The sequence below is a fragment of the Fulmarus glacialis genome, unplaced genomic scaffold, assembly GCF_000690835.1.
Source record: "Fulmarus glacialis isolate BGI_N327 unplaced genomic scaffold, ASM69083v1 scaffold11171, whole genome shotgun sequence".
Taxonomy (NCBI): Eukaryota; Metazoa; Chordata; class Aves; order Procellariiformes; family Procellariidae; genus Fulmarus; species Fulmarus glacialis.
In genome coordinates, this window is record NW_009192151.1 from 23,134 (window position 1) to 36,694 (window position 13,561).

General features: G+C 39.5%; 1 protein-coding gene across 1 annotated transcript in view; it reads right to left on the reverse strand.

Annotated features, from left to right (window-relative positions):
- Nucleotides 1–11,836, reverse strand: part of LOC104083464 (multidrug resistance protein 1-like) — a 33,281-nt gene extending 21,445 nt beyond the window's left edge. The window contains exons 1-10 of the mRNA XM_009586950.1: nucleotides 11,772–11,836; nucleotides 11,600–11,648; nucleotides 10,421–10,574; nucleotides 9,896–9,962; nucleotides 9,470–9,661; nucleotides 8,148–8,319; nucleotides 6,998–7,122; nucleotides 4,473–4,647; nucleotides 3,393–3,506; nucleotides 2,386–2,498 (exon numbers count right to left, since the gene is read on the reverse strand). Coding sequence (XP_009585245.1) covers nucleotides 2,386–2,498; nucleotides 3,393–3,506; nucleotides 4,473–4,647; nucleotides 6,998–7,122; nucleotides 8,148–8,319; nucleotides 9,470–9,661; nucleotides 9,896–9,962; nucleotides 10,421–10,541 — 1,079 coding nt within the window. The 5' untranslated portion in view covers nucleotides 10,542–10,574; nucleotides 11,600–11,648; nucleotides 11,772–11,836. The remainder of the gene's footprint in view (nucleotides 1–2,385; nucleotides 2,499–3,392; nucleotides 3,507–4,472; nucleotides 4,648–6,997; nucleotides 7,123–8,147; nucleotides 8,320–9,469; nucleotides 9,662–9,895; nucleotides 9,963–10,420; nucleotides 10,575–11,599; nucleotides 11,649–11,771) is intronic.
- Nucleotides 11,837–13,561: the final 1,725 nt, after the last annotated feature.

A 13,561-nucleotide genomic window follows, 5' to 3' on the forward strand; every position in this document is an offset into this window, starting at 1 on the left:
GGGGGGAGGGGAGGGAAGAAAACCAAAAAATCTTAGTTTGGCAAGTTTGATAAGAGAACAGTCCATCAAGGTAACTGGTAGCAATAATCAAGGCAGTAGTAAGGGGCGCAGTCTGAAGGTATGGGAATATTAGTAAGCAATTGTACATGGGAATGTTCTGGGGCCCTGATATGAAAAAGCCTGCATCTATGCTTGTGAAGTGTATTAGCCTTCGAAACAGGATGGCTACATGCAACCTGCCTTTTGGGAACGGTCCCTGGATCCTTTTGGCTACCAAACCAAGCCTGGGAATTATTTGAGAAGATTGATAACTGGAACAGGCCAAGTTCATGCCAAGAAACATTTTAAGAGTTCCCTTGCATAGACAATTGCATTCCAGTGCATGGGAAAATTCCCCAGCACATTCAAATCAGCTAATATAGACACAGCCACAGTACTCTAGACTTGATAGCTCCTTTTCTCCAATTTGTGTAATCTGGTAGCAGGCTTGGGATCTTACGTTCTCCTGCTGTCCTCCATTTTCCAATGCTCAGACGATGGCATAACACTTAGTTATGAATCTCACAGAAAAATACTTCTAAGGTGCTAAGCATTGTTGCTGAGAAACAAGCCTGCTTTTTTCTATTTTTAGAATATAAATGGTTGTTTTGACAAGGTAACTGCTGGAAAGCCCTTAATAAATCCCAATCCTTATTCTTAACAGCCTCAGCAGCCTGAGGAGTAGTTACAGATTAATATCTTTGTTGCCATTTTCACATTTAGGAACATTTTACCTCAAAAGATGTCCATGTCATACGCGAGTAACGCTGTGTAGTTGCCAAAATATTTGGCTGCTATGGGAACTCTTCTTGTTTATACCAGGCTGATTTATAATTTTGCCTACACAAGTTTTTGCAATGAGAGATTAAAATAGTTGCAATATCGCTCTCTTCTCCCTGTGTTACATCCAGCAGGGTTTGTATCTCCAAGAAGCTGATATCCTGGTGCCTGCATTATCAAGTAAGAACTATATCCTGGATACCATAATTTCTCCAGATGCAAACAGTCACAACCACCCAATAAGCTATTTCTAACTCTCTTTTATCAGGCAAGGTGTTGTCAAGATTAAAACTGACAATAACTAGATTCCTTAGATCTTTTTGATTTGGTTTAGCCTGGATGGGGGGGGGGGGATTACACTGTGTTGCATCAATCGCTTGAGAGATTGTGGATAATTTCTACACATCTTTGCTGATTCCTTTTGGCTCTATTAAACAATGTTGATACTCTTAGCAGGGAGAGCTGCTGAGTCAGTAGATTTGGGAAGGACGACAAAATTTCTTATTTCCCTCCCATTTGGCGTGCAGACCCATAACATAGCTCATCAGTCTGAATAGCATTTTTAGGAAGACGGATGAAGAGTCTACTCTGTCACTTCTGATTTCTGAGTCAAGAGTGAAAGAAGATGCATTGCACTGACTTCAGATAGGCAGAAAGCCTAGCTCTGGGTCTGTTCTTCAGCAGCCCCAGTGTCCTGGAAACAGATTTGATGCACCATGGGACAGCCTCAGATGACTGAGGTGGGAAGAGCCATCTAAAGAAATAGCCACAATGATATGAACTTTCATATTCTCACAACTTAATTGGCATGTCCAGCTTTTGATTGTTGACATTTGAAATCTCTATTTCTACCTTTTTCTTCATCAGGTAACAACAACAGCAAATCCCTTTTCCTTTCACTTTTATCAAGGTCTTCAAAAGATTATAAACTGTTGAATATGGTAGAGAGGTCAAACCAACTGTATCACCACAAAAGTAATGACCATGACATGATGTACACAGCACTGTGCAGTAAGGGTACTAAAGGAAGTTCAACTGGTAAATAATAGGGACATCAGTTTATTGAACAGCAATTTTAACATCTGCCCAAAATATCATTTGACTTCCACATTTATATTTAGGATGATATGTTTTAATGCATTTGATGGCATATTGTTGTAAAGCCTATCTCACAAGTCATTTTTCACATGGGATATCACAGCAACTCAGAACTGTGGGGGACTGGAAAGAGCAACTTCCTGGTTTAACTGTGTAAAGTCTGGAAGTTTTAATGACAGATCCTGAAAAATCTTATTTCATTTATCAGAGCTGTTGTTCACAGAAATTCAGACTAGGAGCAACACCTATTCTTCTTCGCTTTGTCCAGCAGAGGAGAATGGTAAGCAGGTAGTCAGTGGCAGTAGATCTAGAGCTTTGTCTTTGTGCACTATTGGGGGAAAAAAATAATGTCCCATCTCCCAAGATAGGAATGCATTTTGCATTCAAGAACAACAACAAGATTAGACAAATAATACAGACACAGGTTGCAGAATTTCAGTACAGTAGATCAGTCTAAAACAAGCACTTACTTTAACATCAGGTCTGGATGGGTAACTGAAATGGATGTTTCTGAATTCAATTTCTCCTATGAGTTTGTCGGGTTTGTAGCCTTCCTTAGAACTGCTATCTATGAGCCGTTTCTGGAAAGAGGTTTTTAAAATATATTGCCGGTTATTACACTTTTGGAACTGTTATTTCGGCTGGATACACTGTTCTCTGCTTTACTTTCTCCGCTGCTGGTTTACACTGCAGTACACCATTGCAGAGCTGCTGCATTTTACTCGCAAGATGCTGAATGCAGGGGAACATCTGACTGTGAATTCTACTTTGATAAATATAGTACATTTTCAAATGCAACAAAATCACAGCAGAAAATCTGTAATTGCAGAACTTAACTGTACTATCTTGCAGCCAAAACATGGCCCTCAGTAATCCACATAAGAGGATTTTATGCTCATATCAAGAAGAACAATGTAGCTGTTTCTGCATGAACTTTCTAGTCCTATTTGTTTAAAATATTTTATATGCACAGATATCCAATTGCTGCATAACACAGCAAGACCAAGATAATAACAATGTGGAAAACCTTTTTCATAGCAATGTCAGCACTGCAGCTTTACATTATTATAGCTTTCAATAGCACTATTAATCCCTTCTCACCAACTCCCCCCCTACTCCAAATAAAAAAAAAAACCACGAGCTCAGCTGAAATTGTGCATAGATGCATTTTAAAAAAAATATTATAGTGCCTTACTACTTTCCCTCTGGAGTTGCACGTCTAATACTAGAGAAAGACCTCATCCATAAATCTCAGATACACATGCCAGATTTCCCAACATTCATTGTAACAAATAAAGAGGCAGTTTTCTTGATATGAATGGAAATATTATGGGTTTCAGTGGTAGGCATCTATAGAGTTTATTGTTTAGGGACTTTTGAGTGTTTTTGTTATGTCTCTCGAGGGAAAAAAAAAAAAAAGGGGAAAAAATTAAGTGTGGTTGAAAGCCTTCTTTTCTACTTACTTAGATACTTACCTTATTGATAATCCGATATACTTCATAGGCAGCCCCACGTGCATTAACCACACTCTCCAGGTTAGGAGCCGCCTGGCCCAGGGAGAAGGCTCCGATGAGCACAGAGAAGAACACCTGCGGGAGACAGAGGGAGGCATCGCAGTTAACAGTGATTACAGAGCCACCGGTGCCCAGCTGTTAAATGCCCAAGTCTTTCTAGTGCACCCTTTCCAGGAATATTAAATACAAAAGTGAAAGGTGCGTTTCAGAGTTGCTCCATTTTCCTGGAGTGAATGGTAACTACTGACACGTGCTTTTGTGGCATGAATGACCTTTCTTTTTGATGTTCTTGGATTTTCTATCATGTACAAATAGAACAAATATCTTTCTCTGTTACTTTCCAGATGTTCCCAAAGTTAAGAGGCTTGCAAAATTCAGTCCAGATTTTTGTAACTGAAATCCCACCTGTGGGACCAACACACAATTAACTTGACATGCTGTGAGGAACCATACTGAGGAGAACTCATCAGAAGTCATTTGAGTGTGAAAGTTAAGTGTGTAGCCAAACTTTTGACAACAAGAAGATAGCTAAATATCCTCAAACCATTACCAACTTAGACGTATTGGTAATATACAGTAAACGCTTGCAAGTAAACAACAACAAAATGCACAGAAGACATTGTGGCTAAATGAGATGTCGAGGACTTCCCAGTACACATTCAGCATGCCTGTGGGATTCATTTAATCCCAGTGTCTAGCTAGAATTTTGTTGGCAGGCCAGGTTACTTGTCTTTGCTCCCTAACCACCAGCTCTAGGTTGCCATCCTGCCCTGCAATAGGGTCCAGGACAAGTGAGCAAAATGCAGATACTTTTGCCTCTACATTGATTAGAGTGGGAATTCAAGGTGTCCTGTTCAAACTTATTATATGAAAAGCTAGGTAAAATGAATGCCTTCCTTTCAGTTCTTTTATACCAAGTGAGTCTCTAACAGCGAATTTAGCAAGCACTTGGCAGAAAATAGAGATAATTATATACACCACTTATATAACTATTTTCTTGATGTTACAGAGCATTTTTCAAAGCTGCATTGCTGTACTTACAATTAACACACGGCCGATGTCATAATTTTCTTCCTCAGCAGTAAGCTTGGTTCCATACCAAAATGCAAGTGCATAGGATCCAAAGATAAGAAATTGTGAAACACCTAGGGATGTGTTGGTAGTAATGGATTTTTTCACTCCAACACTCCTAGCCACCTCTAAGTTAGCATCATATCTGAAAGTGGATAAGGAAAGCATTAATTTGACAGGTACCACATGCCATTCTGATTGTTATTTCCCTTTTTTTAATTAAAAGGATTTCTGCCATAAAAGCAATTAAAGTCTCACAAAGAGAATACAGATATTTTTTGACAGAGGACTAGTAGGGACATAATTCCTTTGAATAAATCTGCTCTGACATATGCTGACAAAATTGTCATACCACTATGGAAGACACATTTAGAAAACAATTGAGTAGCATGACTTTGTTATCATGATGGAAGACACGATACCACTCTTGAGCCATTTGTTTGCATTTGTCCTGAAAGGAAACCTTCAAGTTTTATTATCAAAGGTAAAGTTACTCTTCCACATTTAAAAAAGGCAAAACAACAACAACAACAAAAAAACCCCAGGCATCCATAGGATGAAGGCAGGTAAACGAATAGAGCTCCCTCTGATGCCAGAGTTGCTCTCTTACTGGCCATTCTGGGAAGTCAGGAATCTTTCCCTTAGGTTAGTTTACTGATTAATGTGGCAATATAGCAAACAAGTGGACACGGAAGACCAGTATAAAGACCGACAAGTTCAATGAGAGAATTATTTCTTCTAAGGATAATTCATATTCATTCATCTATAGTCTCCAGCTAATAGCTTTCACTTAGTCGAGCTCATTATGGAAAGCATAGCCTAGGAATAGTGTATCCTTTTACTTGTCAGTGACATGCTCAGCAGCTTGCACTTTTTTCCTAATACATATTTTCTATACAAAACATCCCCGTAGTATGAAGACATGAAATTCAATCAGCCGGCACGGAAATCTTAAAACAACATGCATTAATTTCGTTCATGTAAATTGCTCACATGTTACCAATGCTGTACTTGTTACTCAAAGATATTTAAATGTTTTGGCTTGGTTGTGTTCCTAAAAACAAGCCCTACCTTTGGGTCAGCAGCATCATAGGTCCTCCAGGGAAATGAGAAGTGGCTTTAAGCAATGTAACAAGACCACTTGACTACAGAGGAAGAGACAAGCCACTGCCAGAAACAGAAGATGACTGAAGATCCCTTGCAAGCGTAAATATTTGCGGTCAGTGGAGGCACTGTGCAGTGAAAGATTGCTTTTTCTAGCTCTGAGGCCCTTGTTCAAGAGCTGTGTAGGAGTCACAATCCACGGTTTGCAAAATGCCCTAATCAGTCCCTGGTAGGAGTCTGTCTGTCCCTAGTAGAAGATGTTCCTAGGAGAGCTACCAGTTCCATGGTTTTTTTTACATTAAATGGAGGTGGAGCTGTGGAAGAGGCTGACTGGTCAACCATGGAGGAAAGGAAAGGCCTTACTGGCATGGAGTTACCTGGGTATCAGTTATTTTGTCTCTAAACCTCAAAAAAAAAAAAAAAAAAAAGAAGAAAAAGTAGTTTGAAGCAGCTCCTACCATTGGATTTTCAGACTGGTATTTGCGTGGACCAAGAAGAAGATGGGGAGGAGGGGGACAACTGATCTAGGACATCTTAGGGCGTTTTTGCCTTTACTGTGTAAGCAGAAAGGGTCTTAATATTTTTGCAACTTAAGGACAAATCCCAGTAAGTGCTATAAGATAGTCAGAGCTCAGCCCTTGCAAGCAGACAAATAAGGAGCAGGCTGTAGGAACCCGAGCTAGAAATTTCACACAAGACCAGAGCAAACATGGGAGTTGAAAAAGATAGGAGATTCATGGATCATATAGATCAGGTATTCTGGTTTGCCTTTCCCAACGGTATGGTATTGGTGATGCCCTGTATTTGTATACTGAATGTTATTGTTTACACTTGTTGAGTTATACATATGTGAATAAATTTGTTGGTCAGCCATATCCACCTCACCTTTTACATGTGACTAGGGCCAACACTGGATTAGGTCAACTACAAGTGTTATTTGCAAATCATTAAAGTAATAAAAGCCAGTGATGCGATTCTACTTAAGGCTGTTATCCAGTGAAGCTTAAATATAAGCTCATTAATCAAAGATCAGAACAGCAGTGCACATGTTCTAGAAGTTAAGCAATTAATCACATGCTTTGCTGCATTTGGCTACTAAGTAAAGACAACCTTCCCACCACTTCCACTTTAAATTCCACTCCAGATCTCAATCAGAGGAGAAATTTGAGTCTACGCTGCAGTGATAACACCAAGTAGCCTGTATTCACCGACTAGGTCTATTTACACATGTTTATTTTCAGGTGAGCTGTTCGCTTACAGAAGGATAAAATGACACTAAGGAGAATCTCATTCCCCTGCCCCTCCAAAAAAACCCCCACAAACCACAAACCCAACCCACAGCCAAACTCCTTTTCTGTATTTTAAATATAATTATTATTTCAAAAACTTACTTTGCTAATGCCTTCTGCTGTCCATTGAAAGCCACAACAGTCCTGATTGCTGTCAAAATTTCTTCTGCCACAGCTCCTGCTTTGGCATAAGCAGACAACTCTTTAGCAGTAAGGGTTGCCAGGAGCTGGAGAGTTGAAAAACAGATGTTATTGCAGCCTCCTGAAAGGGTATGCACACTGTACTGGTGAATAAGAATGATCAATGTTCAAGGCACAAGACGAGGTTTTAGGAAAGAGGGGGTCAACTCCTCTCTGTGCCCTGAATTTCCCCCAAATCCAGCTTATTCTCTCATTGTGTCCTCATTAAAATGAAAGACTACACGAGCATCAGACGAGCTTCATGACTGATCCACTTTCCTCCCAAGCTGAGGACAGCCTATGAACTGCCCTGTGATGTGTGGGGGTAGGGAGGCATGCCGTAGCTGCTCTGGGGGGTGTCTGAGGTGTTCAGAAACTAGAGCACCAGCAGACATCGAAGTAAGCAAGGTAGTCGCATTACAGCTTCTAATGTTCTTCTTCCTAGCTTGTTTGAAATGCTTCAAGTAGAAAAAAACCCCTAGTATTATATATAAGTAACCACTCACGAATACAAGTCGTACCCATTAATGTGGCTACAACGGACCACAAGAGGAAAAAGTTTTCCTATCTGAAAGGGAGATCTCTCCAGATATTTCACTAATTTATATCACTCCAGTCTGAAGCAGCTGTATATATGTCCTAGGGTCTACTCTGTACACAGCATGAAACTTGGTAAATTATTCGCAAGAGATGCGGTATGGTATACGTGCAGACGGAAAGAGCTTGAGAGGCATTTGTGCTAAGAGGGAAGAGGGGCACAGGCACACGCCTGGGCTTCCCCAGTGCTCTGCATGAGGAAATCGCTGTGCGAGGAAGATGCTCTGATGCAGATTACCCTCCTGCCGCATGGCACAAGGACAGAGTATGTGGACAGAAGGAATATGACTTACAAGTACGTGCTTGGGAACCCAGAGAAAAGCTACAGGAGGAGCGGAAATCATAAAGTAAGCACGGGGCCAACCTCCCAATTTAGAAACCACACTAGGTTTCTCCCATTGTCTCCCCCTTTCCTGTGCATGAGAGTTGTAATGTTTTTCTGGTTTGCTTTGTTTATTAATCCCCGCACACTTACAGTTGACCAAACTGCTGCTGATGCAGCAAGCAGAGGGCTGACTGACAAAATCACCAGTGTCAGCTTCCACCCGTGGATGAATCCTATAATAATCCCTGCCAGAAATGTGGCAAAAAACTGTACAAATATACAGATCTTGTCTCCGATGCCTTCGTGGATGGTGTTGATGTCACTTTAAATAATAATAAAAAAAGATTTGTTAGCTTTGAACGCCTTTCATTCTAACTCCCTCCCCCTCCGTTTCATGCTGTGTGGCCTAATGTCAGAAGCTTTGCCATTTCCTAACTGGCACAGTGAAATTTCTAACCACAGCTACTGAACGGTACCATTAGTCTCTTGTGTGGCCAAAACACAGCAGAAACCTCCTATTTTTTAGGACTCATTTTCTGTATTTTCCATCATTCTCTGCTGTTTCTATGTCCTGTCACTAGGTCACAAATGACCTAGTTTCCTTATCCAGCATCCAAATGGAGCAATACAAGTAAACAGCCAAACAGCCTCCTCACCTCCGGTGGTCATCTCCAAATGATTCCTTCCACTCAGTGCTCTCATGCATTTTACGTTCTTAATTTTGGCTACAGACTCAGATCTAGGGTTATCTCCATTCTATCAGAACAACCGTTATTTGGAAGAACCTCTGTTTTTTGTACAAATTTCCTTCCCCATTTTCTCTTCCCAGCACATACAGATGTTAGAGCTGAGAGTGGTTTCATTTAAACTTCTCTTACACCTTTCAGGAGACAGCTCTGTCCAAAGCTATCTTAAAATCCGGGGGGGGGGAGGGGGAAATATCTGTGTTCATGCCTATAGTCCCATTGCATCTTGGGGCATACAGTCCTCATCCGTAAGTCTATTTAAGTCTACGGAAAAGCTCCAAAGACTTTAACTGACTGGACAGAGTCCAGCCTGAGAGCTGGCTGGATATAAATGCAAGCTCATTTCCATTCAATAAAGTGTCAGAGCTTTCAGTGTTTGTAAACTAGCTGGAGACAGCAGAGCTGTTTATCTAGTACTGTCTGCCATGTACTTCATGGACATTAGAAAGCCAATGTTGGGCATTTCACAGCAAAAAACCTTCCAATGCATATATTGCAGAAACTGCTCAAATGAAGCTGAAAAGGATAATGAATGTCTCCCTCAGAGCTGTAATATTTCATACTTTAGGTTTGGTTTCTTTTGTTTGGAGTTGTTTTAGGGTTTTTTAAAAAAACCAAAAAACCAAGAAACCCAAAACTCTCTATAAGTTATTTCATAGAAGATAAATGGCAGTTTTCCTTTAAATGTCATACTTAGGGGGGGTAAAAAATGAACAGAGCCCTCACTCTGTCAGTCTGGTGTTCAGCGTTCCTATCTGGGTAGTATCAAACCAAGCCATCTCCTGATGGAGCACTGCAAAAAAGAACTTCTGCCGGATCCTTGCTGTCTGCCTCGTAGCAGCAATCAAAAACGTCCATACTTGGATGGTGCTCAGGATCAACACAGCACAGCCAATTCCCACGTAGTAGTAAGCAAACCTGTGATAAGGGAACAAAAGGCCATATGACCCCACTGTATCTTGTGAGAGAAGTTAGACACACAAAGCAACAATTAGTCTTCATTTATCCCATCAAAGTAAATACAGACGCCTGTGATACATCATTCGGAAGCCTTTTTGAGAAGGCAAACATTTGGCTTCTGCTCAAAGGGATAACACAATAAAAGAAAATCCCCCAATAGCCTGTTAACAGTATAACTACAAAGACTCTTACTTTGTCATTTCACCTTCTATATCTATGCCTGGAATTGATGGACAGCTGGAACTATTTACGGAACTATCTGTGAGGGAGGAGAAAAAAAAAGTAGTAATATTTGTGAAAGTATTGTATGTAAAAGATAAATGATGTTAATCTAGGGTCATCAGTTTAGGAATGTTTTGTATTTTGCAGCTGGGGTTTTGCAAAATACAAAATCATTTAGCAAATACACATTTATTTTTAAGGAACTTCCAGTAATTAGTGCCTGATAACTGGTGATACAGAAGGTGGTCATGCTCCTCACTATGTTGCCAAAGTTGAAGTTCATTCATACAGCAGCACATCCAATGCTCTGCTTTTGGCCTGGTCTAGCCATTAAAGATTGATTAAAACAATTGGGCCATTTGCAGCAGGATGAATTTTGCTCATTATATTCTTGTTTAGATGTGCACCAGTGCATAGTCTGGGGGAAAAAAAAAATCTTAGCTCTTGTAGCAAAATATAACTGGTATGTAGAGAAGTCTCATTTTAACTTTTTACCTTCTGACACATTTGATTTCACGCCGCTTAGCACAAAGCTGTTTGTCATCTCTCCAAAGACAATGATCATAAGCGGCAACCCAGTACCATTTGCAACAGCTGTGATCAAACCAACTACCATCAAAAGGACATCCACCCAATCAGCATAGCGAAACTATGTGAGCATTAAAAAAAAAAAAAAGAGAAGAAAAAAAAGGAGTGAAGTTATGCCTGACAATTCACGTATTTGTTACAGTACAGCAGACTTACAGAACATGCTTTGTTTCTAACTACATATTCTAAGTAGCAACAACACTCCAACTGAAGGTAAACTCAGAACATAAGAATTTTGTAGTAGGTTCCATACATCTTTTAATCAGTACTCAGTAAGGCTGCTAGGAGAATATTGGCCGGACGCATGGTTCTCCCCCAACTAAAAAAAACAACGTGTATGTCCTACATGTTTCTAAGTGATGATCTTCTCTGTACAATATATTGTATTTTGTGTTCCAGTAAGTTACATATTTACTAAGATAATGCCTTTGAAATGTAAACAAGAGTGAGTTATTGACCAGCACCTGGGTTATATCTACCAGTAGAAAATGTTTGCAGCAGAGATTGTATCTTAAGGCTTGTCTACCCTTGAACGTTTGTTTGGTTTAAAGAAGGATGTAAATTTAAACTGCCATAGCTATTCCTGGATGTGGTTAATCTGAAATCAGAACATTTTATTCTTGACTGTCCTAACCCTCTTCCAAAGTGTAAATGGACATGGAATAAACCAGAGAAGAATAAAACTTCTCTTGTTCCAGCATAAGCAAGTCCATGCGTAAGAGTTATTTGGAAATAGCTGTTGTATGGAAAACTGTCACAAAACCATATCGCTGGTTCTCTCAGAGAGCAGATCCCTTGGATGTCAAACACAGGATAAATCCTTTATAAATAGAGCCAAGGCTCTATTTATAGACAAGGCCTGTGCAGTATATATGTCCTAGATCAGCCTCAGCAGGGGTGAGCTTCATCCTCCAACAGCACTAAGGTTGAACTGCCCTCAGGTCAAATTTTAAAGAGGTCTAGCATCAATAGGTCTCAGGCTTCTTCTCCAGTTTTTGATTGCCTATTAATTGCAATTTGTAAACAACTCACAATGACAAGTAGAGAAAAGAAAATATAAAGCAGACCATCAAACTGGACACTAACCAATTCAAAAATGCCAACCACCCGTTTCTCTGGCTTCTTATTTTCCTTCCTAGAGGAAAATACAAGAGACTAATTAAGATGAGTTTTTTCCAGCAAAGCTCTATTAAAGTCTCCCCACCCCCGTACACTCAGTACACCAGTGGCCAGTGTGTTAAGTTCAAAGAATACCTACTTTTCTTTCTTGGGCTTTAACTGGTCACCTTGTTCAAGATTTTCATCATGTTGGAAAGAAGGGTTGTCATATCCCTTGCTTGCAGATTCTGTGAAATAAAAAGCAGACTTTTTTTTTTTTAAACATAATAACCCATGTTTTGTACAAGTTTCTTGCAACTTTCCCTGCTGATTCTTTTGCATTTGAAGTTTAAAGACCAGTTTTTCTCATGTTCTCGGAACAGCCTGGTGAATTTTTCTTGAAGCTTCCTTTCTCTTTCAGTTCATCTCCTCTACTCCAGAGCTTCCAGCTCCATTTCCAAGATGGAAACAAACTTCATTTTTACAATTAAAATATATTTATACAGAAAGGCTATCAAAGACTAAAAGCAAGAATTAATTCATTCTGCAAACACCTAAAAAACTGAATGCAAACAAGGAGAACCCCTACTGAAATAAGTGGAGGTGCTCACAGTGAAGGTTATAATTGCTGTAGGTAACACAGAATAGATGCGAGTTAACTGAAGAATCATGTCTTTGCCTATAATAACCATCTTCATTATTTCTTTGTATTGTAGTCCATGTCCACATGTCCCACTTCCTTTGTGCTAGGGGCTTTAGAAATCTACACAAAAGAGGAATCCTACCCCAGAAAGCTTATGATTCTAAATGCATAAAATGAGATGTAATAAATGGATAAAGAAACTGATGAGCAACCACAGTAGGGAGCCAGCTGTGAATCACATGGGGAGAAAAGGGCTCCACACTCCAGCCACCCCCAACTTACATTTACCTTAACTTTAACTGCTGACTCACTGTGAATAGAATTTTCCACATACTGTTTTTAATGTCAGTCAGCCTGTAACAACTGGTTTAGACAACCATTGGAAGGCAATAATGTGCTTCCACCTCACTGAGCTTATCTTAGGTGCATTTTCATGCCCAGGCTAGGACCCACCTAAATAGTTTTACCCATGTAAATGAATTTTGTTGAACTTGGTGGAATGATTCATGCATAAACGTTTTCTAGGTGGTAGCTTTAGTTCACTAGAAACTCATTGTTATCTCCTATAAAACCACTGTGGCAATAATGCACCTTCAGATTTGGAGCTGTGGAACACATTCCTCAAACGCACACACGACTTTCATGCCTGTAGCTTACCAGCGTCGGAGAGGTCCTTTTCTGTGGAATTTACAAAACAGTCCTTCATTGTTTTTCTTTGTTGTATGCCTAGGAGATAAAGTCACATTAATCAAAACCTGCATTAAAAAAGCAACAAAACATTTAGAAATAGTAGATATTTAAAGAGTTCACATTAAAATATTTGTGGGTTTTTCCAGGACTCATTACATTTTGGTCTTAATATTGTCCTACTTAAATATAATGACTAAAAAAAATACGTAATGACATGATAAAGATCTACTTTTAATGAGATATTAAGAACAGTGCAAACTATTACAATGAAACCTAACTCAGTAGCCTGTTTTAGTAGTCTTTTATGCTAAATCCCTAGATCATTCATATACAAATTATTGTGGATGATCTATTACAGAATAGAGGATTTCCATCATTATCTTATGTTTGATTGAACAGTCATAACATGATCATGATTACTAAAGATACATGTACGCGTCATGCCATACACCAACTAAGCAAGATGTAGAGGCGGTAAATGACTACCGCTCCAAGTTTCCCTAGGCTTTTCTTCTCGATGTATCACATATACAGGTTTAAAAAAAAAAGCCCAGCAAAAAACCACACACGAATTTGATGAAGGCTAAAATAATACGATAACAAAATGCATAATCAAC